We start from the raw sequence: 27969 nt of genomic DNA on the forward strand, positions 1-27969 counted from the left end.
AACAGGCACAAGTTTTTTTTAAAAGAATGCTACATAGATTTTGTTTACAATCACACAAAGTAAAACATTTCTAGGAAATATAGTCTATACTCATTTTAAACATAATTCAGCAACTCAAGATGTACAAGTTGGTACACTCATGATCTTTCCATACATAGCCAAGTTGTTTTTTTTTAAAGAGATTCCAACTTTATTAGGAAATGAAAACAGTGAACACATTTTTGCAAATAGCCCACCAAAACACGAAAAGTAAAAGCTTTTTTAAAAATAAAACAACTGACTGTGGTAGCAAGACAACCTTTGTGATACCTTTCAGCACCCAAATAAGCAACATTTGGAAAAGCAGAACAAATAACTCATCAAAATATGAAAAGTAAAAGCTTTTTTTTTTAAAAGTAAAGGTAACAATTAACTTACTGTGGCGGTAATACAACATTTCTGGTACCTTTCAGCACCCAAATAATGTGACATTTGGGAAAGGCAGAACTGTTTTTGAAGAACTCTTTTTTTGGCCAGTATTATTCAATTTTTTAAAAAATCTGGAAAAATTAGTGTCTACATAATATCATTTTTCTAAGAGTATGTAATTAGTTTAAAAAATTTGGTCAGTGTATTTTATATAGTTTCTAAAATACACATTAATCCTCTTCATATGAAATAATGAAGATACAAAATACTCAGCACAGTGCCTGGCACATAGCAGGTACTCAATAAGTGTTTGTTGCTTTCTCTTCTCCTCTAAATACTGTCAACTGCTCCTTCCTTCACTATTTTCATTGACATTCATTGTTCCCATGTTAGTAAAGTAGCACAACAAAGCATCTGCCCACAGGAAATCCACTGGATTCTCCTATGAACACAGATTCCAAGATTAAAACCAAGCAGAAGGAGAACAGAAAGCTATATTTTAGGCAACATAGCAGATTCTAAAAGACAACAGTAACAGCCCATTGTCTCAATTTCCCGTGCCTAAGCCCCCAGGTCCTGGGGATGAATGAGTATTTTCAAAGACGCATTCATAAGAATTCTTTTAAATTATTATTACATAATTTCCCAAAGCATCAACGAGGGACATGAGCAGACTTCAAGGAAATTCTAAATTCTTTCTCATCACATAGTCAGAAGACTAATAATTCATGCTAGGTAATTTAATGCTAAAGGGAAGAGAGAGAAAAATGAGGGTAGTACAGGATTTCATAGCACACAGTTTCTGATATTAGCTTTAATATAAGAAATACTTATTTCAAGCAACAGGGATTAAGATTAACTTGTGATTTCCAATGTATAAGAAGAAACTCCATGTGAGCAAACTCCTCTTGCTAATGGAGACAGACACTTGTTCTGCAATCTTTTATTTATATGAGACACCGAGGTTAAATTGACTTACTCAGGGTCACTTACCCTGTACATGTGAGAAGCAGGACTTGAATCCTGGTCTTCCTAGCTTTTAGATAACCTCCTTATACACTATACTGTCTCCCATTTCAAGCAATATGTCATTAGAAACTTTCATTATGATTAATTCTCTTCAAATGACATGTGTAGGCTCAGTAAATATAGTGGTCTTAATGCTGTTTTAAAAAGCTACAAAACAGACACATAACACTCACTAGCTGTGTGACTCTGGGCAAGTCACTTAACCCCAACTGCCTCACCAAAAAAAAAAAAAAGGTACAAAAGCTTAAAACTGCATTAACGCTTTTGGGATACCCTTTAAATTCATAGTAAATAAATCATGATGTGCAAAGCAAACTAGCGCAAACAAACTCTAGTTCCAAGAGCTCACTCCAGGCCAGTCACACTGAGGCAAAGGGAAAATAATAAAGAGAAGGGGGAGTGCTTCTACCCTGATATTGAGAATCAATATTCCTTCTTGTAATAAAGCTTTTCTTCAATAAATTCTAAACTGCAAAATTTCAGAATTGGGACACAAGAGGCCCCTAAAAAAGATATCTGCAAAGTACTTAGTCCAGTGCCTGACACATGCTTGTTCCCTTTCCCCTTCCCATCTAGTCCAACACATACCTGAATAAGCATATCCTTTATTACATACCTGATACATGATTATCCAGTCTCTGCTTGAAAAGCCCTGGGGAGGAAAACTCACACCCTCCCAAGGCAATTTATTCCACTTTTAAATAGTTCTGTTATTAAATTTTTTCCTGACATCATGAATAATTTATTTCTTTGCAACTTCTACCCCTCTCTCCTCTTGGTTCTTTAGAACCAAGCAGAAAAAGCCTAATCTTTCTTTGAAGATAGCAGTCATTACCCTACCCCTTTCCCCTTCTTCCCAGGTCTCTCTTTGAGGAAGATACATGAAGAAGGGTGATAGTTCAAGGCTTCTTCTTTTCTTCTGAATTAGACACCTGACTGTGAGGCAATAGAGAGAAATCAGGTGGGAGAAATAAGAGCAGCTTACTGTTGGCATGGGAATAATGAAGAGAGTACCTAAAGGGGAAGCAAGCCAGGAATGGGGAGGGTTTAGCTTTTGTAGATGGAAAGCAAAAATAAGAACCAGCTGAGTCTGCATCTATGCTAGGGACTGAGGCCATAATGATCCCTAAGAAGAGAATAAGTTAGTGTAAGGTTAAATTACTGAAAAGCAAAAAAAAACCCCAAACTTTAAACATAAGGTGGTAAGACATCATGATGGGGTTGCTACAGTAATCACTTTTAAAAAAAATATTGAAACTGCAATAAAAAACAGGAATTATACTGGAGAATTAAATATAAATTTAGTGTAACATTAACCAAAGTACATGTTATTGGAAATGATCGGATACGCTTCTTAAGTGAGATTTTCTTTTTCACCTCGGCCAAAAAATTCATCTATGAAATAATTATAGTAGTCAATGGAAAATGACAATAGTATCTGATGTGCAGAGTTGGTAAAGTTACATTTTATTTTCTTCCAGAGATTAAGAATGCAACCAAAATAACTTTAAAATGGACTAAAAAGGAAATTAGTATAGTTTAAAAATCTGTAATTGAAGATTTAGAGCACAAACATGTAATCCAGTCTTACCAAGTTGAGATTGGTTTCCATCAGCCATCTGTATAAGTGCACTGTCTTTCTTATTGTATAAAATCTTCACACGTTGCACATCCCCATAAACACCTTTTCGAAGTCAGAGAGGTAATCCAAAAATGAAATTAATTTTAAGGGCAAGTCAACTAAGCAGTATAATTCTGACATATCAATGAAACATTCAGACATCAACAAGATCATTCACTCAATCTTAACATTCATACCAATGAGTAAAGAAGATCAAGATTTTGAACAGTGAATTTTGAAAAGAATAAATTTTTGATAAACCCTCAAAGCTATGTGAATGATATTAAATTAAAGACCATGCAAAATAAATTAGCATGCATTAAAACAAATTTTGTGTCTATGGAGAGTTTTTAAACAGCAAAAGAAAAATAGCAAAAGATTTACTATTCAACTTTAAGCCAAAGTGCTAGCTACAAATAAGAATTAAGGTGAAACAAAAATCAAATCAATAATAAAAGTATAGTGCTAACAATAACATACCGAAGAGGGTAAACAGACTTTGGGGCGTAACCATCTTTAGAAGGAGAGAAGAGCAAGCAGCGTAAGACAAGAAGAGAGAAGAGTCGAGGAAGAGCGGAGATGAACAGATCATCCATAACGAAGGGTGGTTCCCGCAGAATGGTGAGGTGGTCATGGATCATGGTTCAAGGCGGTTAATTGGGGCAAGTTGGTCCGAGGAACATTTGTTCAAGCACAGAAGCATGAACATAGGGGAATGGAGACAGGGAATGAAGACAAGGACAAGGAAAATAAAGGATAAGACAGGGATGGGAATGGGCATTTGGGAAAAGACAAGGAAAGGGAAGGTGAACACATAGGGAAAAGGATGAAATGGGGAAGGGAAACAGCAATGCAGAAGAAAAATAAGGATTTGGGGAACAAAAAAAATAAAATATAGGTCAGTACATAGGAAATGCAGGAATTTGGTCAGAAAATGGTTGGTTTATGTACTGTACAAGAAAAACTGAGTAAAATGTAGTCACCCAAGACAAATATGGGTAAAGTACATCCATATCAAAGAGTAAATTACAGCATTTCATCTCAACATGGGGGGAGGGAGGAGAAAGCATGCAATAGGAATTTTAAACTTTGAACTTCAACTGCATAAGCATGGCTGGTTATGAAATGCAGGCAAAAGTTTTTTTTAAAAGAAAAAGGCACTCTGATTCAAACATTTTAGCATGCAAAACTGTGGATGACAAAATAGTATCAAATGATAAAATAAGCTTAATGTTCACGTTAACAGAGGCCAATTGAAATGAAACAAATATTCAAACTAGACATCATAAATTGATACATCAAGCTTCCCACATTTCATACCAGCTTTCACAGCAATCAAAATAAAATATACGAGACATAAAATGTAGAACTAAAGGAAAAAAACCCCTTAGATTTCAGATTTAACAAGAAAGAAAAAATACCAAAGGTGAAGAGTTTTTTTTAAAAGAAGACAATGACTAAAAACTGCAAAGAAAAAATTACTAAGAAAGACTGGAAGAGTGCCTCGTCAAGATCTTTGGGAGAACCTTCAAAGAAAAATGTATTAGAGTAGTTCACATAAAATAAGATTTTAAAAATGCAATGACATGTAGGCATGAAATGAACAAGCAAATTATCAGAAAAGACGAGCAAAACTGTTTTAGAGTTAAATCTACAAATTAGATCGCATTTGCCTTTGAAAACATAAAATGTAAAATAAAAAAGCCAAACAATAGCATGTAACCATATTTTTCTTAAGAAAAATAGGCAGCCACATATGAAGAAATATATAAATGACTGTCTAGGAAAATAAAGTATTTTCTTAAGTACTTCAATTTTATTCAGAAGCAGACATAAACAGAAAATACTTTGACTAACATATATATAAGGGAAAATGTAAAAAAAAAATGATGAACTTTCACAAATGAAATGGAGTTAAAAGAATGAAAGCTAGTAAATGGTTTCACTAACCTCTTCATTTAAATTGCTAACCAACAGGACTGTGTTGCCACCAGCTGAGACTCCAGGCATACCCACTCGGCCAGCAGCAGCTGCAGCAGCTGCTGCAGCAGCATTTGGAATAGCCAAAGGACTCAGAGCTCCTGGAACAGCTGCAACAGGAAGCCCTAATTTTAAAATAAAGCGTATTTTACGAAACACACACAAGTCTTTTACAAAAATCTACTTAAGCATGATGGCTGCACAGCTTACAGCTTACCACGCCAGTGCGTGATATTTTTTCATGCTTAAATGAAACCAACTGGGGATAAATGAAGAAGCTTCTGTTTATGCTGGTTCAAGCATGTACCTAAATTTTCTGGTAAAAAATTAAGTATAACCTTTTAAATTCACAAGCAATCCACTTTGTACACAAAAGAAAAGCATATTGAACATTATTTCTAAGAAGAAAATTATCTCAAGAAAACCCTGCACAAATTCAATGGGTTTTCTTTTTGTATTTTAGTCACATCAAGAAATTTTTAATTAAGAAATGTCTTTATTATTATAATACTGGTTCATACTACTAACAGTGGTGGCAACTTTCTTCTTGCCATCTTTCCCTCAAATTCACATTTGGAATGATGTAGCTAATTATAGTCTTTTCATTTTGTAGATCAATACAGATCATCCTTAGTATCATATTTTTAATTCATCAAAATGACCTCAAGTGAACCTTATGAAGATCAGTTTGCCTTGTTAATTACACACTGAAGCCAAAGCACTAAAATGAATATAAGTTCTAGTAAACATTACACTCTCTCACTATAGAGAACAAAAAACTAGGGATTTCTAATATCACATTTTCTCCAAGTTCAATTTTTTATTCTTTCAGTCAGTCAACAGGCATTATTAAGTAGCTTCTATTCCAGGCACTGTGCTGAGTACTTTGAATGTTCCCTTATTCTTTCCTAATTAGTTTTTCTAGTACTTCCTCACCAATTTGTTTCATCACCATGCATCGACCTTTGCTTGTTAAAAGTCATTTTATGGATATATCAATTCCGTATTATGGAATTTCTTTCTCTTATCATCAACTTTTTATTTTCTAATTAATTCAGAGCCCTTTCAATTCTTCATATCAACTAACTCTCAAACTCAGCCTCTCAAGTTAATTTAACATTCCATATGGAGGGGGTAAGGAGGACGTGTATCTTTCCTATACAAAGATGGAAATGACAAAGCATAGATAAGAGTTGGCCCACTGGGATGTCTCCCATTTCATTTATTCATTCTTTGCCTGTAACCTCTTTGGGTGTGCCATTTAGACATGCTGCTTTTACTTTAGATTATCTGATTTTCTAATCTTTTCCAGTTAGTTTCTGACATTTTCATGTTATGGAAATTATAACTGGCCTTCTAGTGCAGTTATGGGAGTAATAAAGGTGCTTTTCCCTACTCTCATTTTTCTTTAACTTCTCTGCTGTTTCTGACTTACTAAAACTACTTTGTCTTAAAAAGGGACCTCTCTTTCTTTATATCATTCTTCAATACTTCTTTTAGACAGTTTTGTTTGAACGGTCAAAGCACTTCATTAAAGTTGCATAAGATAGACTATACATTCAATATTGCTATAAAATCCTAGACTCATTTACTGATGTCAAAAATAGTTTCTAATTCTCTTGTCTTCTTACTCCTGTATGTATTCCAGCAAAGGGGATATAATATGATAATCTATGAAATGCCCAACTGATTTATGGCGTTCAGCAAATAGTTAACAAGAGCATGCCTCTAAAACATTTAAAGTATGCATTAATTCAGAAACAGAAAGGATATATTGGAAAGAACCCAGAAAAGGAACTGGTCCAAACCCTGGTTCAGCTCCTTCTGGTATGATCTTGGACAAGTGATTTTATCCCTCTGGACCTGAATTTTGTCACCTGTAAACCGTGTAGCAGAATGAGCTACAACATCGCCATTGTCCATCCCAGTTCTAACTCTATGGTCTACATGAAAGGAAGCACTTCAGGATGACAGGGCAATTTAATCTTGAAAAGAAAGGCATATCCTTTTGTGAAGTTCAACTAAGGAGTTTAACCAACTAGTCCATTACCCATATAGAAAAGGGTGACAAACTCTAACTTTTTGTTTTCATTTTAACTTACTAATTAAGTATAAAATGTTAAATATTCTAATATAGTCACTTATGTTATCAAAATTAAAAACCAAAGCTGGTCTTGCCTAATTTGCAGAAGATACCTATTCTTTGGTATCTTAGAAGCCAGTAAGTCCAACTCCTTCATTTTAGAGATAAGGAAACTGAGGCCCAGAAAAGTAAAGGCACTTGCCAAGGGTCTGACAACTAGTCGGTGTTGGAGGCAAGATTGAGCCTAGGTTTTCTTGGCTGCAAGCACAGTGTCCTAATTCACTATCACACTACTTCTCAAACTAATAAAAATGATGTCAAACAAAATACTGTGGAAATGTTTTCACAATGTTACACACTCAAAATCCTTCATTAACGCTTCCATTATTCAATAGATTTATGATTTTATCTATGTAGGTATTCCTTCTATTAGTACAGATCACAACTCTTTCTCATTTTCTCATCCTTTATGAATGTGCACACATCCCATGTATGTGATAGGAAAAACACATTTTTTAAAAAGCCCAGAAAAAAATTCTATTTCATTCATAAATTTTCTCTACCTCTAATATATAGCACTGGTTTGGAATCCATATATAAAAATAACTGAAGTTAATTTAGACATATCAATCTAAGGACAACATCCATTAAGTGCTAATATTCTATAATTTTAGATAAAAAAATCCTTCTAGAAACATCAAAGTTCCAACATACCACTGTATGTTTTAAATGATTAAATATAAGAATCTAATGAAATACTTAAAGAAAAGCAGCTTCAAAAGTAACAGAAAATGTGTTCAACACAATTACATAAAGGATTTAAGATGGCTGTACTCAGGAGCTTAAAAAATATTTGTTGACTTTGAAAGATAAAACTGCCTTTAAATTCAATTTTCTTTCTGAAATCTGGTTTTATAACTAGATTATCTAGCTAATTTATGACATCAAAGATAGAATGAAATTCAGAGCTGTAAAAGAAACAACCTACAAAAACATTTTAATACACAGAAAATATCTAAATTTAGAATAGTTATAAATCATATTTACTCCAGTAAATTCATTAGAATTTTTTAAAATTCCATTGACTATACTGCATTTTTATAAATGAGCTAGAGTAGAAATAAGACTACAACTTTTCTACTAGTTAAAAAATGGAGTAATAAACATTTACTATTTATCTCAGGAATATATATTCTATATCAGAGCATAGCTGAGGCTGGCAGTTACCAGCATGCTTATCGAAGAATGACATATCAGGCCATCCAGTCTGGCACATCAGCTTTTGACTGCTGCCTTCCCTATCTACAGTATCTCCAATTATTCTTCCTTATTTTCCATCACCACTCTGGGACAATCTGTTCAAATGAATCCAGATAGTCTAGACTTCTTCCCCAACTGTTTCTCCTTAGGCATCAGGGGCAGAATTTAAATGATAAGGGGGAGTCACTGTACCAATACATACATCCCACTCTTCTTCAAATATGATAACTTAGAAAGGTTGCTAAAGTATTAGAGATGTATAACTTTTTATTGAATTGTTAAAAGAACCTAGAAGACAGGGAAATTTTCCTTATGTCTAATCTAAAATCTCTCCAACATAAAAGGTTATGCAGTATTTCAATACCACAGAAACCTTTCTATTCCATTGGAAATTACTATTCTCAACTTCAATGGTCGACATCTTTTAGCATGTATTTATGTTTTTACATATAATTTTGATCACAAAAAAAGAATCTGACATTGTAAAGAGGTTGTGACTTGATTTTATTCTCTTATTACTGGGAATTCAGGTTCCCATAGGCTATTTGCCTAGATTAATATAATCAGAATAGCTGGATGAAAGAAGGCAGCTGAATTGCTGCTGCATTTATCTGTTTTATGAGGTTCCAGGACAGGTGGCAGGAGAAAAGGTGAGTTCTAATTTCTACTACTGTCCAGAGATGAATCAATCAATAAGCATTTATTAAGCACTCACATGAGTCAGGCACTGTGCTAAGTACTAGGGACACATAAAGATCCAAAAAATAGTTCCTGCTCTCAAGGAGCTCATAATGTGGGAGAAAACATGGAAACAAATATATACAAATAAGCTATATACAAGAAAAATAGGAAATAACTAATAGAAAAGAAGGCACTAGAATTAAGAAGGGTTAGGAAAGACTTGCTGTAAAATACGGTATTTTATTTGGGACTTAAAGGAAGCTATTCAGGCAAAGATGAGGAGGAAGAGCATGCCAAGCATGGGAATAGCTAGAGAAAATGCAGAGTCGAGAAATGGAATGTCTTTTTCACAGAACAGGGAGGCCAGTGTCATTGAATTGAAGAATATATGGTGTGGACTGATATTTAAAGAAGTCTGGAAAGATATAGAAAGGGGCCAAACCAGGTACTTTGTATTTGATCCTGAAGATGATAGGAAGATACTATAGCCTGAGCAGGAAAAGGGGGAGGGGGGGGACGCCACAGAATGACACATGGTTGAATCTCAGCTTTAGGAAAATCATTTTAGTAAATGAATGGAGGCTGGACTGGAATGGGGAAGGACTTGACTCAGGGAGACCCACAAATGGACTACTAAAATTGTCCAGGCATGAAGTAATGAGGGCTTGCACCAGAGTGGTGGCAGTGTGAGGAGAGATGGGGACTATACTCAAAAGATGTTGCAAAGGTAAAAATCAACAGGCCTTGGCAACATACTGGATATATATGGGGGTGAGACGGGGCATAAAGGTGAGAGACCAAGATGACTCCTAGGTTGCCAGTTTGACAGACTAAGAGGATGATGTTGCCTTTATAGTAACAGGGAAGGCAGGAAAAAACCGAAATGAAAAGTAACACAGAAAAGATAAATTCAGAAATCAAGAGATAACAGAAATGTGAAATCAGTACAGAAACAGACAAGTATAGAAGCTGGTGGTCTAATGTTATGTTTTCATTCTGAAGCAATATATTTTGGTACCTACAACACAGGTCTGACTGACTGTGTCACTCCTCTGCTCCCAACTGACTCAAAGATAAAATACAAACTCTTCTGTTTGGTGCTGCAAACCTGTCATGACATGGTTCTAGTCTATCTTTCCAGGCTTACTGCACATTACTCTCCTTCACAGATTACATTCCAGCTAAATTAGTACTTTCTATTCTTCATACATGACACTACATATCTTACATGCCTATGCACAGGATGCTCCCTACACCTCTGTTCCTTGAATCCTAGCTACCTTTACGGCTCAGCTAAAGTGCCATCTCTTATATGACATTTACCTTGATTAACTTCACCTAAGATGCTAGTGTCCTTCCTCCAGAAATTACTTAATATTCATTTGATATGTTAATTTGGATTTACTTGTCCATGTTCATGCTATTTCCCCTAAAAGACATATACGTTCCCTGAGGACAGGACCCATTTCATTTTCATCTTGGTATTTCCAGTGTCAAGTAAACTTTCTGCCATAAAATGAGCACTTAAAAAATACTTATTGATTAAGGGAATATATACTGTAACAATAACAATATGTCCCCTTACGTAATAGTCATACTACTTATGTTCTTTTATATAAAGGCAGTATTTAAAAATAAAACCACTAAACAAGCAACTCTGGTAAAAATTATTTTTAGTTAATGGTTGGTTGCTTTATTGAAGATTATACCCCCTTCAAATTATAATTTCTTAATCATAGCAGCTTCTCCAATAAAATTTTAGTGGCTCTTATCCTGATTCTACCATTTATAGTACATGGCCTCATGCAACGCGACAAATTATTTATCCAACCAACTGTTGAAACTGGGTGTTCTCATACATAAAATGGGAGTAAGTATATGCCATAACTATGGATAACACCACGATAAAATATTATTACAGAGAATTATTCAAAATACAAGAGACAGAAATGAAAACTATTATAACACTGTTATTGACCCTGCAATATAGTTAAGTAAGTATACTAAGTAGTATCACTTTTGTTGTTCAGTCATTTTTTTCAGTCGTAGCTGACTCTTCCTGACCCCATTTAGGGTTTTCTTGGAAAAGTGGTAAGCCATTTCCTTTCCAAGCTCATTTTACAGATAAGGAATTCAGGCAAACAGTGGCTTGCGAGGGCCACATGGCTAGTAAGTGCCTGAGGCCAGATTTAAACTCTGGAAAATGAATCGTCCTGATTCCAAGCCCAGTGCTGTATCCACGATGTCACTTAGCTGTCTGTAGTATCACTAGAGAAGACAATTTACTTTCATCACAGATGAACAAAACATTTTTGAAGTATGCACTGGAAGCTATACAGAGTACTAACCAACTGGAGGATGGAAGTTAAACAAACCTTCTTTAGTTTCTCTAGAAAATACTTTCCTTTAAGAAGCTCTCTTTGCTAAAGCTCTTTGCAGATCGGAAATTTAGGGAAAAGGCAAGAATAGGTCATCTATCTATCCAAATTATAAGTTCAGAAATACGAGTCCCTAACATTACAGATTTTCATGAAAGTACTTTGAACATCTGAGTAACACAAAAGACTAACTATTCTACTAGCTAAAGGGTCTAAAGAGCTAATGGATCAGTTCTTATAAATGAGGACCACTACAGTTTACACATTTCCCTCCAATGGAATATTAGGCCCAATTAAAGCTATTTTCTAAGGAAGGTCTTAAAATATTTATTAATATGTCAGTTGAATATTTGAAGTTATTATAGCTGCCATGACTTAATCTTTTCATAAATACCACTAAAACTATTAATATTTACTTTTTAGTCTTATTGGGATTTGGCATTATATCCATTTCAATTACAGGCTCATAGATTTGGAGATCAAAACAGATCCCTCTAGTCCAACCCCCTAATTTTACAAATAAGGAAAGTGAGGCAAAGAGAGCTTAAAGTGATTTTCTCAGGGTCATACAGTAAGAGAAATTATTATTATTAACAACCAATGATTTGAGGAGATACAGAGTTCTCCCCCTTTTTCTAAAGTCTTCATTTCAAGGCTCAGCCTCTGAAGAACAGGACAGATGATAGTAGATAGGATTAACATTCTACTGCTACCCCACCCAAATTCACCAGGAATTTCATCTAAAGGGAAACTCCTGGCTCATGGTGTTCTACTCAGGCTTGGGTGGAGGACATAGATCCTTAGTCTAAATTTCCCCAAGGCTGGGGATGATTTGGAAGTATATAACATAATTAAAGTCATGTCCCCCATCTCCTCATTGGAAAAGGTCCACCTCTCATTATTATATTTGCTCTCTCTCAATACTTATTTTTTTTTAAATTTCTTTCTTTCTTCTTTTTTTTTTTTTGGCTAGGCAATGGGGTTAAGTGACTTGCCCAGGGTCACACAGCTAATAAGTGTTATGAGTCTGAGGCTGGATTTGAACTCAGGTCCTCCTGATTCCAGAGCCAGTGCTCTATCCACTGCGTCACCTAGCTGCCCCCCTCTCAATACTTATTAACCAGTATCAGAATCGATTGCCACCCTCAGGAACACTCACCCTTTCAAGGGCATGTAAGTGCTGAGTAAGTTTACATGAGGGGTCTTTGGCATTCAAGAATGTCACTGATTCTTCCATTAATAAAACATTAGCATTATTAATAAAATGATTAATTACCCAGAAACTATGTCTCTTGAACTTTTCAACCATCACAAGAGCAAATCTACAGTGGGATTTGAATCCAGGTTTTCCTATTCTTAATGCCAGTGCCCAATCCACCATACCATAACTAGGCACAATAAAGTGATTTTTTAAAAAAACTAACTATAAAATTAGTACATAATTAAATTATTAGATCAGTATAATCCTAGATAAATTGCATTCATGTGGGGAAAAACAAGTACACTGACAACATTCTGAAATATCTAAGCAAAATCTAGAAAAATTATTTTAAAAATTTGTAACAAAAATAATTAAAATATGGCACAGAATGTATCTTTTATTATTGGAGTGATAACATAGTGGAAAGAAAACTGGATTTGAAACCCGAAAATAAATCTTGCTTCTGGCACCCGGCTGCACTCTTCTGCACTCCTCTATTTTGCCCCAGGAATCTCTTCATATCATGCAAGATCACAACAGCCCTCTAACACATCAGTACTCTCTGCCCCTGGGGCCCTTCCCTCTGATTCTTCCAAGAGTCATTCCCATTAAGGAGGAGGCCCAGACTAGTCACCTTTTCATTTTTCACACAAATGCACTCCTATGGACTTTTCCATCATGCCCCTCTGCTGGATACCTTCCCTCTCAGCACTGTGACCGGCACAAATGACTGAAATAGTACTTCTCTGACCATTGGCAATCATTTAATCTCCATTAGCCTCAGTTTCCTAATCTACAATATGGGAATAACGATAATACCAACAGAATTTCACTTAGAGTTGTCATATGAACTGATATATTTCAATTTTATTAAATCAATAGTTTATTCTATAAATCACTTTGAATATAGATGAGAATCATTTGACAAATCATAAATTTGTAACTAAGGAACAGGGACCTTAAGAAAAAATGTGTCCTTTTTCATAAGACATTTTCTGCATTTGAAAACAACAGGAGACAAATGAAATCTACTTTATCCAAATTAAATGTTTTGCCAAAATTACCATATTCACAATCAGAATTTCTTTGTAGGTTCAGTAGTTCTTGATATTTTAAATTAATTTCAATAGGGAAAAAGGAATATAGAGAAGACTTACCCCACAGGAGTTCTCAGAATGTTGTTTCTTCTGAAGTTGCATATTCTTAAAAGATCCCATGTCTTTGTGCATGAAACCTTGAGAGCTAAACAGCATTCTTACACAAATATATTATCTAGGAACCCTAAGGTGAGCCCATGAAAACATGTATCATATGCATTATAAATAGCATATCATAGCCAGTAAAAATCTTCAACCTCATTTAATATGGGAGAAGTAGAAATAGGATAAAATTAAAAACCAGAAGGCTGGGAAGGGCTTCCTTGGATACAGACCAGTATACGATACTAACTTTTCCTCTCTTATGAACAGCAAGAAGGTACATAGGTAAAAAACAGGGTGAGTTATTAAGCAAAGAGATAAGTCACCAGATGACAGGGAAAAAAAAGGAAGAGTGTAAAGGAAGAAAGGGGGTTGTAAGACTTCTCAATGGACTGCATTAAAAAAAGAACAGAAAAGTCATATTATTAGTTAATCCTTTAGTTTCAGAGTTGGGTTGAAGTATTGGATTGTTCTGGATTGAAAAATCCAGAATTAGCTGTTAAATGCTTTAAAAATCATCAAATGAGTAGATTCCACAATATATCACTAACAAAACACAATCATCTGACAACTCTATCAGTAAATACATCAAACTTAACATCTCATTTCCCCTTTATCCATAGTGAAATTGGTTAAATACTCTATAGACCTTCAGCCCTTGTAAGGGCCTGTCTTTTATAATAGTCTTTCAAATGCACCTGAAGTTCCCTGATCTATAAAACCTAACATGCTATCATCATCTAATCTTTTGGATTCCCATTTTTCTTTGCTATACTCTACAATGATAACTAATGCCCGAAACTTTTCTTTCAGAACAAAGGCCTGTAGTTTACTTCTTGCTCACTACTTCATCCAGGGCTTTTTAAATCGGTAAGTGAACTTAAAAAAAATTTTTTTTTTGGCTAACTGTATTTCAATATAACTGGTATCCTTACGTATTTCATTTTGCTAACTGTATTTCAAGATAACTGATATCCTTTGTAATCCTATACATCTTATCTCATGTATTTCAAAAACATTAGTCTGAGAAGGGGTCCTTGGGCTTCACCAGACTGCCACAAGAGTCCATGACACAAAAAAGGTTAAGAACTTCTTGGTATAGTATTTCTCCCCTCTCAGGCCTTATTTTCTGCCTCTAGATTCCCTGGAAGATATCTGGAGAATATCTGATATCCTATATTCCAATTCCTTTGAAGTCTTAGAATAAACTAGCTAAACTCAGTAAAAGGACTAATGACAATTTATTTAGATTCTAATTTCTATAAACTGAAAAACCGAAATTCTGAATTGTACCGAAAGTCCCTCCAGGGATTATTTCAGAATTCTAAGAATAAGCGGGGTGAGGTTTTTTAACATGGAGAAGAAAGGACTGGAAAGGATATTTTAAAGATTTCAATCTTAAAAATCAAAAGGAAAAATTACTCATAACATTTATAATAAATATTTTTACTACCACGAAATTCAAAAGATAAGAAAAAGGGAAAGGTTGACAGTAGGCAGTAGGCTATATTATAATCCAAGATGAAGAATATCTTCAAAATAATAATTCAGAACAAATGAACAAATTAGCAGCTAAAAGAAGCCTTTATGGAGGCAACAGGGAGATATTCCACTGAACAGCCTTAGTATCAAATTGCATAATAATGACTCAAGAGTTCATTTTTGAATACAGCTATCTTGTTGGTCTGCAAGTGCTCAAGCAGAGGCTGACCCTTAAAGGGATTCTACTGTAGAAGGGACTTCTACATTCATGAAATGTTAAGCTAGAAATTCTTTTAAGGTATCTTTCAATTGGAGAATTCTCAGGATAGGGCATTCCTTTTGAGAATATTGGTCACTAAGGAAATCTGGGATTAACATAACAATTCTCATATAAATACCATGCCATTTTCAGTACTTTATTGTTTATCTCCCCCTACCTCCTACTCTGTGCCCCTACCCACCCAAACATCCTGTTTTTCAAAAGCACATACCATATGAAAGGAATAGTTTTCAAAGTATTACACAGCTACTACACAGTTATGAAATTATCATTCAATAAAACTAATGATCCTTTAGTTGAGTAAGTCATTTTAATTACAGGGTTTTGCTTCAAGATTACTTGTGAATATATTCTCTCCTGAAGGCAACTAATTAGGAGAAAAATCAAAACAATTCTGTCTGGTCTTAACTTAATTTCACAAGGAAGAGGACACTTTAAAATTGAGGCCTTCAGCTTCAGTAAGGCAAAAACCTATTAAATTATTCAATAAATTCAAGACCATTTTCTAAGTCAATCCCAGAGAATGTATACATAGGGAAATACGCATAGTATAGCTAGAGAACCTAACTCCTAAAATGTTTAAGTGTCAATGAAAGGACTGGGCGGATACATTACGGCCCCTGTTATTTAAGCAGAATTTGACACATAAAGGAAGCAGAGGAGTAAGAATGGCATGATTTCCATATTTACATCATGCAAGATTTGTTGATATGAAATACCAAGTGTGATTATCTAAAATCTTATCACATAAACAAAATAATGATAGGTTTTTCTCCTGGGCCTAGTTTGTAATGCTTGAGTTAGTTTTAACCTAAATTCATTCCTGATTTCTTTTTTCACAAGTTTTACTTCTCTTTGGAGCCATTCTGAGATTTCTTGTTTTTACATAATTTATGGAAGTCCATAGGTCTCTACCTTTCATGAGGTACTACTAGTTTAATTTCTTCCTGGTATATTTGCTAATCATATCTTGTTTTTTTCTTTGCAGCTTTACTCATTTTTTTTCCTCCTGATTCTCAGAATCCTCTGTTGGCTTATCAGTTTTGTGCCTCAGGCTTTTATTGATGCTTTAAAAAAAAATCAATCAATAAACAATTATTAAATGCCAACTATGTGCCAAACACCGTGCTAAGCACTGGAGATACAAAAGCAGCAAAAAACCAGTCCCTGCCCACTTAAGGACGAGACAACATGCAAAGAAATGTATACAACACAAGCAACATGCAGGATAAGAAGTATGAAATAATTAACAGAGGAAAGGCACTAGATTTAAGAGGGACTGGGGAAAGCTTCCAGTGAAAGATGGAAGGAGGTGAGATTTGAACTGAATCTTAAAGAAGTCAGAGAAGCCAGAAGGCAGAGATAAGCAAGGAGAATATTTCAGAAATCGGAAAAAGCCAGAAAAAAGGTAAAGAGTTCAGAGCGAGAGAGAGAGAGAGAGAGAGAGAGAGAGAGAGAGAGAGAGAGAGAGAGAGAGAAAGAGAGCGTGAGCACTGTATGTAAGGAACAGCAAGAAAGCCAATGACACTGGATGGCAGAATACACAGAAGGGAGTCAAGTATAAGACAGATGGAAAAGTTGTGAAAGTCTTTAAAAGTCAACCAGAGGATTTTATTTTTTATCCTGGAGGTAATGAAATGGGAGCCACTGGAGTTTACTGGAGGAAAAAGGGATGAGGCGCCATAATCAGATCTGTACTTTAGGAAGATCACTTAATAATGACTAATACGTGGCACAGAGTAGGCTACTCATTTTAGAAATTTTAAAATGACAGCCTACATTTTAAGTATGTCATTTGTCCCTATGTGCTATTATGACCTAGAACAGGCCTGCACAACATGTAGCCCACCAAAGGATTTCAGGCTACCCGCGAAACATACAGGGTTGCCACCATGCATTCTTCTCTTTATCACGTGACTCACGGCAACCAACCATCATCACCAGTCTGTTTTTAGTCTAACCTGTCTGCAGTATGAAGAAGTTTAGTCTACTTTAATTTTGGCCTCTACCTCTGCCAAGTTGTGCCAGTCTGACTTAGAGGAAAACATCTGGCTTGTAGAAAATGAGGATATGTAGATTTTGAGGACATGAGTTGGGAAAATCATTTAGTCTCTGTCTTCTCATCTGTAAAATGAAGGAGCTGGACCAGATAGTATCTACGATCTGTTGAGCTCTAAATCTACAATCCATGATGAATTTCAGAATTATAGGAAAACACAGATCCAGGGTATATGGATGGGTTATAATCAGCACCAATAAAGGGAGTACTTGCAACAATGAGATAAAAAAATCCACTGAAGCATTTAAGCTCAGGTAGCATTCCTAATATGTAACACTACAAAGCAACATTTTTAACAAACCAAACAAAATGATACTTAGGCCAGAGATTCACTTAGGAGTCAAAAATAAAAAATCTATTATTTTGAGATCCAGATCCATGATTTCAATGGCACAGCAAACTCCTACTGAGGAAACCCTTGTACCAATGCAGATGGGTAACTGCTTTACTATTTATAATCTGAGAGTTGCCTGAATCACTAAAACATTAGTAATTGGCAGAGGATCACACAGCTAATATAGATACTAGTCTTGGACCTTTAAATTCCTGTCTACGAGGCCAATTTTTTATGCACTATGTCATGCTGCCTTTCACTATTAAGTCAAAATCAATTCAAATGAAAAACAAAATGCCACAAAATACAAGTTACAGAATATAGACTACATAGCATTTTCTAAATATTGTTCTCAAAAATATAGCAAAAAACGTCCTGCCTGATATTTTAAAGGTTTTTTTTAAATAACAGTTTTCCTGATGATGCTATATGACTGTGAGTCATGGAACACCACAATCTCAAAACAATCAACACTGCAGTTGACCCAAAGAGTAATGAACAGATACATGGTGGGTGTGTCAAACAAAGAGCGATAATTGATGTGCTAAAAAATGCTATAAAAGACATCATCACGGGTATTTATGACCAGAAAGGGATGGGAGCTATTCATGTAGTAAAAATAAGGGATAAAAAGATAGCTCGAGTGCTACACTGATATTACTGGAATGTGAAAAGAACTAGAGAAAGGCTTAAATACACTGGGTGGATCTTCTATGGATGATTTATGGAAGAACATGGAAAAGAATTCATGCAAGATAAGAAAGCATGGTGAGGCTGGGATCTGCACCCATGGATGAACTCTCCACACAACTGATGTAATAAAGTATCTAAAGTGAAGAAATAGATTCATTATAACCAAACCTTAATAATAATAATAATAATAATAATAATAATAAAAAAAAATATGGGTGCTATGACCTTACCTCACCAATTCTTGTTCTGCTAAGCCTGCTTTCCATTTTCTTCCATTAAACTTTCACAAAATGTCAAAGCAAAACAGAAAAAAAATGTATATTTCCTATTAAAGCTTTCTTTCAGTTTCTGGCTTACCATACACTCAAGATGCAACAAGAAAATGACACCATTATTCCCCTTCTTTTCTCCAGTATGATGAAGAGGTAGTCCCTTTTTGCTAAGAATAACCCCTCCACTTGTGCTCTTGATCCTATTACATCCCATTTCCTCTGGAAATATACACCCCTGGATCAAAATCATTTCCTTTCTTCCTCCTCTCCCTCCCTCCCTCTCTCTCTCACAGACACACACACACACAAAGTCATATATGTGCTTTACGAATACTACTGTCTTACTTTGGCAGCTGTGTAAAGCTGTATATGCTGGAGAAAGACTTGAGGTAGAAGACCAAGATTAGGAGGTTAATGTGATAATCCAGGGAAGAGTTGATGAGGGCCTGAACCAAGGCAACTGTTGGTTAAGTAAAGAGAAGCGTGAAAGAGACGTGTGAGATATCATAGAGGTAAAAATCAACAAAACAAGGCAAATTATTACATATAAGGAATTGGGAGGACCAAAGACTTGAAAATGACTCCAAGGTTGTAAACTGGGTGACTGGAAGGATAAAAGGGCCTTTGACTGAAACAGGAAAAATTAGGAATAAGAGTACATTTGGAAAAAGCTAATGAACTCTATTTTGGATATGTTTGGTTTGAGAAATTCATGGCTATTAAGTTGGAAATGTCCAATGAAAGTTGGAGATGCAGGACTGTGAGCTCAGGAAAGACTAAAGCTATATATACAAATCTGGAAGTCATCTCCACAGATATAATGATTAAACTAATGGGAACTGATGAAGTCCCCAAGAGAGGATACATAGAGAGAAGACAGAGTCTTAGGATCTATGCACATTTAGGAAACAAGACACCTGTCCCAGGGATACATAATTTTTTTTTTTAATTAGAAAGACACCAAGATCTCTTGGAGCACAATAGAGAAGCCATCTGATAACCTGGGCATAAGTACAGGAGGAGTGTAGCTACTGCTTCAGCCATTCTCCTACCTGTAAAAGCTTGCAGTTTCTGAGTAATGGCAGGGGAAATATAATTAACCCCATGATGATATACCTGGGTTACTACTAATGCTTTCAAAAGTATATTTTACAGACCTCAGAAAAACCTGAAAAGACTTGTATGGTCTGATGTTGAGTGAAGTGAGCACAACCAAGAGAACGTTGTACACAGTAACAGCCACGTTGTGCGATGACCAATATTGATAAACTTAACCCTTCTTAGCAATACAAGGATCTAAGACATCTCCAAAGGCCTCATGATGGAAAATGCTATCCACATCCAAAGAAAGAACTGTAGAGTCTGAATGCAGATCGAAGCATGCTATTTTGCTATTTTTTTTGTTCTGTTGTGTTTTGTTTCTTCTTTCTGGTGGCTCCTCCTATTGGTTCTAATTCTTACTAACAACATCACTAATGTGAAAATTTGTTTAATAAGAATGTACATGTATAGCCTATATCAGATTGCAACACCATCTTGGAGAGGGAAGGGGGAGGTGACAGCCAGTGAGTTTTGGAACTGGGTTGAGAGTTCATGCTACTACTGTATTTTAAAACCACCTGGTGGAAGATGTCTTACTCCACTATAATCATAACTGCTCATAGCATAGTTCCCTCTTTAAACACATTCAGATGACATGGGGTGAATATGACCTTTCCACATCAGTGATGTTTCTCATTTTCCTTCCTCTCATGCCCGTCTCTTGCCCCTAGCTACACAAAATCCATGAAGGCTGCTTGACTGCTCAAAGTCCTTAGATGAGAGTCACCAACTCAGTTACTCCTGGTGAAAAGGGACAAGGCCTTACCATTCAACCTGCCATGGGTTCCTGGGGTCCTCTAGGCCTTTTCAAGAACTCTGCTTCTACACCCTTCCAGACCACTGAAGCTGTCATCTGACCAACCAATGAAGCCTAAGGGCCAGGGCTTAGCAATCCACTCCACAAATGAACTTCTGTTTATGTACTGTATCCCCCAACTAGAGTGTAAGTTCAAGAATAGTGGCTACCTTGCTTTTTCTATTGATTTCTCCAGCACGGAGCACAATGCTTTAGACATAGTAAATACCTAATAACTGCTTTTTCATTCATTGATTCATTTACTCATTCATTCACACAGGCACTTAAATGTTGAAATGAAATTAATAATTATTCACTAAATTCACTGAGTTTCAAAAATGTTTTTGTTGGAACCACGTGTAATTCAGTGAAAATTTCCACAAGGCATTGAATATAATTTTAACATCTAATTACCCATCATATATAACAAGCATTGGGTATCTTATCTCTTTTATATATTATTTTTGCTTTCTATAGGAATGCGTAATCCATAGGTTGCATTAAGTAATCTAGGAATCAAGAATATAGGCCAAATGTCAGCAGTACTAATTAACAATTTCAGTAGTTACTCATACATGTCAGAACAATATGTGAAAACAATTAAACTGAATTGTAATAATGTCAGAAAATTATCTAGGTGCAAAAAAAAGGCAATGTGTAGTATTGTAAACAAATCTTCAATATTGGGATATATTTTGACAAAAACCTCAGGTTCTTGTGTAGAACTGAACCACACATATCTTTAAAAAGTTACATTTTTAAAAAACTGGCAGAATATGAAATACATAATCCATAAAAAGGCATAGAAAACTACCTACATATGCTGGCGGTCATCCACATCCACTGAAAGTAAATCTAAGAAACCAGAATACTTCTTGTCAACTCTCAATTCAATGTCATGGATATTTTGAGGAACAGAAAAATCTTGGCTTAAAATAGGACCAGTTAGTCCAAAAAGAGAATCTTGCTGAACCACTATCAGTAAATTTGGCTCAAAAGTTTCTCAGCTTTATGACATGGTCATGATGAAAAATGGATAAGGCATACCATGTACTTGTTAGGAAGAAAGCACCAGGTTATTTCTAAAGCCAAAGAAATGAGACTATATGTATGCACATACATACATGTATCTATGTATATGAGAAGCATCAGAAAGGATGGATGTATACGATCTTAGAAACGTTTCATGACATCTGTATCCTAGGCAACTCTCTAAGACTTTTAGTTACCGGTAAATTGGCAATCCCCTTAGATTGTGTGCTCCTAGCTAGCAGGGACTATATTTTGGCATTCTTTGTATTATCAGTGTTTAGACCAATGCCTGGCACATAGCAGGCATTTAATAAAAATTTTCTATATTGGTGAAGCAAGGTTCCACACCAGGAGTTCCCTATGCCAATGGAAAAAAAACAGATCCAGGTCTGTGCAGGTATGTGCGTGTGAGTGTGTGGATGTGGGTATGGGTGTGTATATATGGGTATGGGTGTGTGTATACAAAACTCAGATAGCTTTAAAGAATTTCTATCACCAAAAAATCATTACCTAGCGTGTGTGTATGCACGCATGTGCATACAGATTCAGATAGCCTTAAAGAATTTGTCACCAAAAAATCATCACCCAGATGCCTCTCTTTTTATGACAACCCTTTTAAAACTTTGTTAGGATGGTCTTCTGATGATTCACACACAGACTATGGCTTGGCCCTTACTGGAAGCTTTTGCAACTTGTTTACAAAGTCCTACACCAGGTTTTGTACTCTGCTAACAATGCCTTTCAGGGCCCAGTGTCATTACTATCTACTTATCTGTCTCTCCATATGTACCTATATGCATACTTTCACTCAGTGACACTTGGCCACTATTTTTACATAGCCACAGTAGAATCATATCATCTAAAAGTTGGAAAGAATCAAAGAGAACATATAACTCAATCAATATATAAGCAAGATACGTGTTATATAGATGTTAGATATTACTGTAGTTATTAATACCCTCCACAAAATACCTCAAAAATAGTCACCAAGTCATTACTGAAGACCCTTGGGAAAATGGAACTCACTCCCTTGCAAAGCAGCCCATTTTACTTTTGGACTAAAAGCAGAATGGTTCTAAATGTTCAAAATTCTATTCCTTATTTCAAGGAAGATCAGGGAGACAAGCAATGTAAGGATGTGTAAATTAGTTAAGTACAATCAGAGTCCTAGGTTTAAAGTCCTAGACTGCCACATGCTAACTACATGATTTTAATAAAATTATTTAACTTTTTTGAGCCAGTATCTTGGGTGCGGTGCAGGGGTGTCCATTTAGATCAAGGGCTCTCAATGCGTAAATTAAAATACATAGACTTATAAAGTAAACCAATTATATTGAAATGTAGTTATCAAAATATTTTTTTAAAAAGTTCACAGATCCCAGGTTAAATACCCATGATCAAGATGATCTTTAAAATTGCTTTCTAAATGAGTATTCTATGATTATCAACACTTTGACAAAAAAATGATACTCACATATATTAAATTGTATGAACAGCTAAATACAGTATTACTAATAAAAATATTTAGGGTTTAATCTAGATATAAATTAGAATTTAAAAATCAAACAAATGGCAAAATAGATATATAATAATGAAATAAATCTTTCTCTAAACAGACCCATTAGAAGGAATTCATTATTACAGTTACTATACCACTTCATTGCCCAAACAAACCTAAAATCATAACAGAAATACAAAGAAGCCATAAGCAAGGTCTGTAAGGATCACCTTCCAAATGTGAAAATTAAGAGGCTATGAAATGCTATATATAAATACACATGCCATTTCTCCTCATAGCATTACTTCTGGGCTTTTTTCTTTTAATCTGACTGGTTCTATCGTGTACTAAATAAGAAAATTAGATTAGCACTTAAGAACATGCACAAGGACACCAGATGCTAAAAGACAGTAATGGTATATCAGAATATGAAGTGTAATTAAAGCTAATGAGAGTTCCACATGTATCTTGTAAATTTTTGCTTCGCTTCGTTTTTTGTGGTATTTTTTTTAACGAAACCTGTGAAGGACCTTTAGAGTTCTGTCCAAATAACATTAACGTGCTTTCTCACCTGAGAAAAACAAAAACTATCAAAAGCAACTTACCAACATTTTAAAGGACTGACTCTTTGGAGCATTATAATATAGTTTAAATGGTACCTTCCAATTAAACAAAGCGGAAAGAAAACATTTCAGGGAGCAAAATCCATACCTAAAAGAGATGTCTCCTTAGCAAATGCTGCAGCAATGGCTGGGTCCAAAGCTGGTTGTCCATCACCAGATGGAAGATCAGGTCGAGTATAATCTCTACTTTTATCATTGTTGTACTTTACATTCAAATTTACCAGTTTGGAAAAATCAATCCTTAGAGTACAGCATGCATTATAAATATTTTGACCATCCAAAGCCTGAAAAAGTGAACAAAATGTTGGTTAGCAACACATAATCTAGTAAAAATTAATGAAGATTAATTCTCTTAAGCTAACCACTGGAAAAACTGTACTATAACCAGCAAGAAAGATACCACTGATCACATATCAAAGTTTGTGGACTGGGGCAGCTAGGTGATAAAGTGGATAGAGCACCGGCCTTGGATTCAGACGGACCTGAGTTCAAATCCAGCCTCAGACACATAACACTAGCTGTGTGATCCTGTGCAAGTCACTTAACCCCATTGCCTAGCCAAAAAAAAAAGAAAGAAACAAAGTTTGTGGACAAACCTGCACAAAGACAGCAGAGTCATCAAGGAAACTACTGGATAAAAAGTTACTAAAAATCAAGATGCATTTATGATTTAGACTGTAGAGACCTACTCAAGAGGCATTAATCCCAACCAGTAAGTATGACTACTAAAAAATTAGCTAATATTTATTTCATGTCTACTATAAACAAAGTATTGAGGCTAGAAAATTATTATTTACAGTATCATTGTAAAAAAATTTTTTTAAAGAGATTAAAAACTGTGACTATTTCAAATAAATCCACACAGGCCTTAACAATGATCAAGTAGGGGCAGCTAGGTGGCGCAGTGGATAGAGCACCGGCCCTGAAGTCAGGAGTACCTGAGTTCAAATCCGGCCTCAGACCAAACACTTGACACTTACTAGCTGTGTGACCCTGGGCAAGTCACTTAACCCCAACTGCCAAAAAAAGAAATTATCAAAGTGGCTGTCTAGCCACACTGGAAAGACTAAATGCATGAGGATTTATTCCCCAGATTTCAATATGCATTTGAATGAACATGCTATAGAGCATGTCCAACAGTAGGTATGTCTTAGAAGACAATACAAATGGACAATACAATGAACTCAGAGTTAAAAAATGACAGGGGGTTAGACTAAATTCAGGAAATGCAAAGCACTTTTACTAATCAAATTTTTACACAACAGTAAAGTCCTACCTTTTTACTATATCTTACAGGTATTGTTGTATAGCATCAAGACTTTGAACATCACTATCTTTGAAGTACCAACGATAAGCATCATGTAGAAGGCTATGGAAAGGCACATAGTAGGCATAAGCAGGCTTTAACATATAACCAAATAAGAATAGGTCTTACAGGAAATCATAAAGGAAAACTGCCCTGAGGTCCTAGAACCAGAGGGTAAAATAGCCATAGAAAGAATCCACCGATCACCTCGTGAAAGAGATCCCAAATTGAAAACACCAAGGAACATAGTAACCAAATTCCAAAATTATCACGTCAAGAGAAAATACTGCAAGCAGCCAGAAAGAAACAATTTAAATATCATGGAACCACAGTCAGGATTACACAGGACCTTGCAGCTTCTACATTAAAAGACCACAGGGCATGGAATATGATATTCTGTAAGGCAAAGGAGCTTGGATTACAACCAAGGATCAACCACCCAGCAAAAATGAGCATGATCTTTCAGGAAAGGAGATGGATGTTCAATGAAATAGGGGACTTTCATACCTTTTCTGATAAAAAAAAAAAACAGAGCTCAACAGAAAATTTGATCTTCAAATACAAGACTTAAGAGAGACATAAAAAGGTAAACGGGACAGAAAGAAACAACATGTTATTAATAAGGGCAAACTCTTTATATCCCTACAAGGGAAGATGACACTTATAACTCCTGAGAACTGTATTATTATTACACCATGTTAAAGGGGTACACATAAAGAGGGTGGGTATAAATTGACTTTGATATAATGATGAAAAAAATCTAATCAAGTGGGTTAAATGGATCCAAGTAAGTGAATTAATCTGATCTAACTAAGAAAATATACTGAGAAAAAAGGAAAGGAGGAGGCAGACAAGGGTAAATTACATCACAAGAAAAGGCACAAAAACCTATTACAGCAGAGGGAAAGAAGAGGGAGAGACAGCATTGTTTGAATCTTACTCTCATCAGATTTGGCTTAAGAAGGGAATAACATAATCAGTTAGGTACACAAATCTAACATGCCCTATAGGCAGTTGGAGGGAAAAGGGGAAGGAAAAGGGAGGGGGTTAAGAGAAGAGAGATGGGACTGAGGGAGGCAGTAGTCAAAAGCAAAACATTAGTGAGAAGGGAAAAGGAGAATGGAGAAAGAAAAGCATAAACGGGGGGAAAAGGATGGAGAGAAAGACACAGAGAGTTATCATAATTGTAAATGTAACATATGAATGTAATGGAATACTACTGTACTATAAGAAATGATGAACAGGTAGACTTCAGATAAACCTGGAAAGACTTGTATGGTTTGATGCTGAGTGAAGTGAGCAGAACTAGGAGAACAGTAACAACCACACTGTGAGATGACTAATATTGATAGACTTAACCCTTCTCAGCAATACAAGGATCTAAGACATCTCCAAAGGCCTCATGATGGAAAATGCTATCCACATCCAAAGAAAGAACTATGCAGTTTGAATGCAGATTGAAGTACGTTATTTGCTTTTTTTTTTGTTCTGTTGTGTCTTGCTTCCTCTTTCTGGTGGTTCCTCCTATTAGTTCTAATTCTTACTTACAACATCACTAATGTGAAAATATGTTTAATAAGAATGTATATATGATGAACAGGCTGACTTCAGAAAAACCTGGAAAGACTTGTATGGTCTGATGTTGAGTGAAGTGAGCAGAACCAAGAGAACTTTGTACACAATAACAGCCACGTTGTATGATGACTAATACTGATAAACTTAACTCTTCTCAGCATTACAAGGATCTAAGACATCTCCAGAGGCCTCATGATGGAAAATGCTATCCACATCCAAAGAAAGAATTATGGAAGTTGAATTGCTATCATTTTTTTTCTCTTCTGTTGAGTTTTGTTTCCTCTCCCTCCTACTGGTTTTAATTTTTACTTACAACTTCACTAATGTGAAAATACGTTTAATAGGAATGTAAATGTATAGCCTACATCAGATTGTGCGCCGTCTTGGGGAGGGTGGTGGAGGCGAAGGGGGAGAAAAATTTTAAACTCAAAAGCATATGGAAGTGATTGTTGACAAATCAAAATAAATTAATTAAAAACGATGAAAAAAAGAATAGGAATAGAAGATGTCATCCAAAAATTATAAGACAAAGAGAAGTGGGGCTGGTCACTTGGTAAGAGCAAGGGATGACAAGTGGGTGGTTAGTGTTCCACTGGTACCTTTCTGATGTCAAGTTAAAGCAATGAAGGTGATGAGTTTCTGGAAAGATTGGAGGAAAGTCACAGAAGACAGGCAAGCATATATATGACATTTGCATCCCTCAAGGAAACTTCCTCTACCAATGCTAACCAGCACCTTCTCTATAACATGTAGTCTTAGAGAGCTGCCTGGAACAATGAAGGTTAAATGACTTGCTCAGGGTCACACAGTCACTTATGTGTGAGGCAGACCCTATGTTGTATGTCAGCTACCTCTAGTATTTTTTAAAAGAGGGGAAGCAGATGAAAATCTCAGAGTGGAAAGTAGGGAAAATTCTGCTGTGGTGTGAATGAAACATACAATATTTGCATTTCTGACACAGCTTAGAATCAGTTATCTGCTTAGCTATTATAATCCATGTTTGAAGGGTGATTATGCAGGTAAAAAAAGGACACCGAAGTGTGCCTAAATCAGAAAAGAAGTGTGGCTTAAATAGGGA

General features: G+C 35.5%; 1 protein-coding gene across 6 annotated transcripts in view; it reads right to left on the reverse strand.

Moving 5' to 3' along the window:
• PTBP2 (polypyrimidine tract binding protein 2) overlaps positions 1 to 27969 on the reverse strand; it is a 118117-nt gene that overhangs the window by 4429 nt on the left and 85719 nt on the right. For 3 of the 6 annotated variants that reach the window (XM_078155003.1, XM_020999528.2, XM_020999534.2), the window contains 4 exons: positions 24099 to 24294; positions 5009 to 5163; positions 3539 to 3572; positions 3029 to 3121 (listed from right to left, as the gene is read on the reverse strand). In XM_078155003.1, coding sequence (XP_078011129.1) covers positions 3029 to 3121; positions 3539 to 3572; positions 5009 to 5163; positions 24099 to 24294 — 478 coding nt within the window. The remainder of the gene's footprint in view (positions 1 to 3028; positions 3122 to 3538; positions 3573 to 5008; positions 5164 to 24098; positions 24295 to 27969) is intronic. The other 3 variants (XM_020999545.2, XM_020999555.2, XM_020999562.2) reach the window with 2 other exon arrangements.

This window comes from Phascolarctos cinereus, unplaced genomic scaffold (genome assembly GCF_003287225.1).
Source record: "Phascolarctos cinereus isolate Bilbo 61053 unplaced genomic scaffold, phaCin_HiC Scaffold_5;HRSCAF=322, whole genome shotgun sequence".
Classification (NCBI taxonomy): Eukaryota; Metazoa; Chordata; class Mammalia; order Diprotodontia; family Phascolarctidae; genus Phascolarctos; species Phascolarctos cinereus.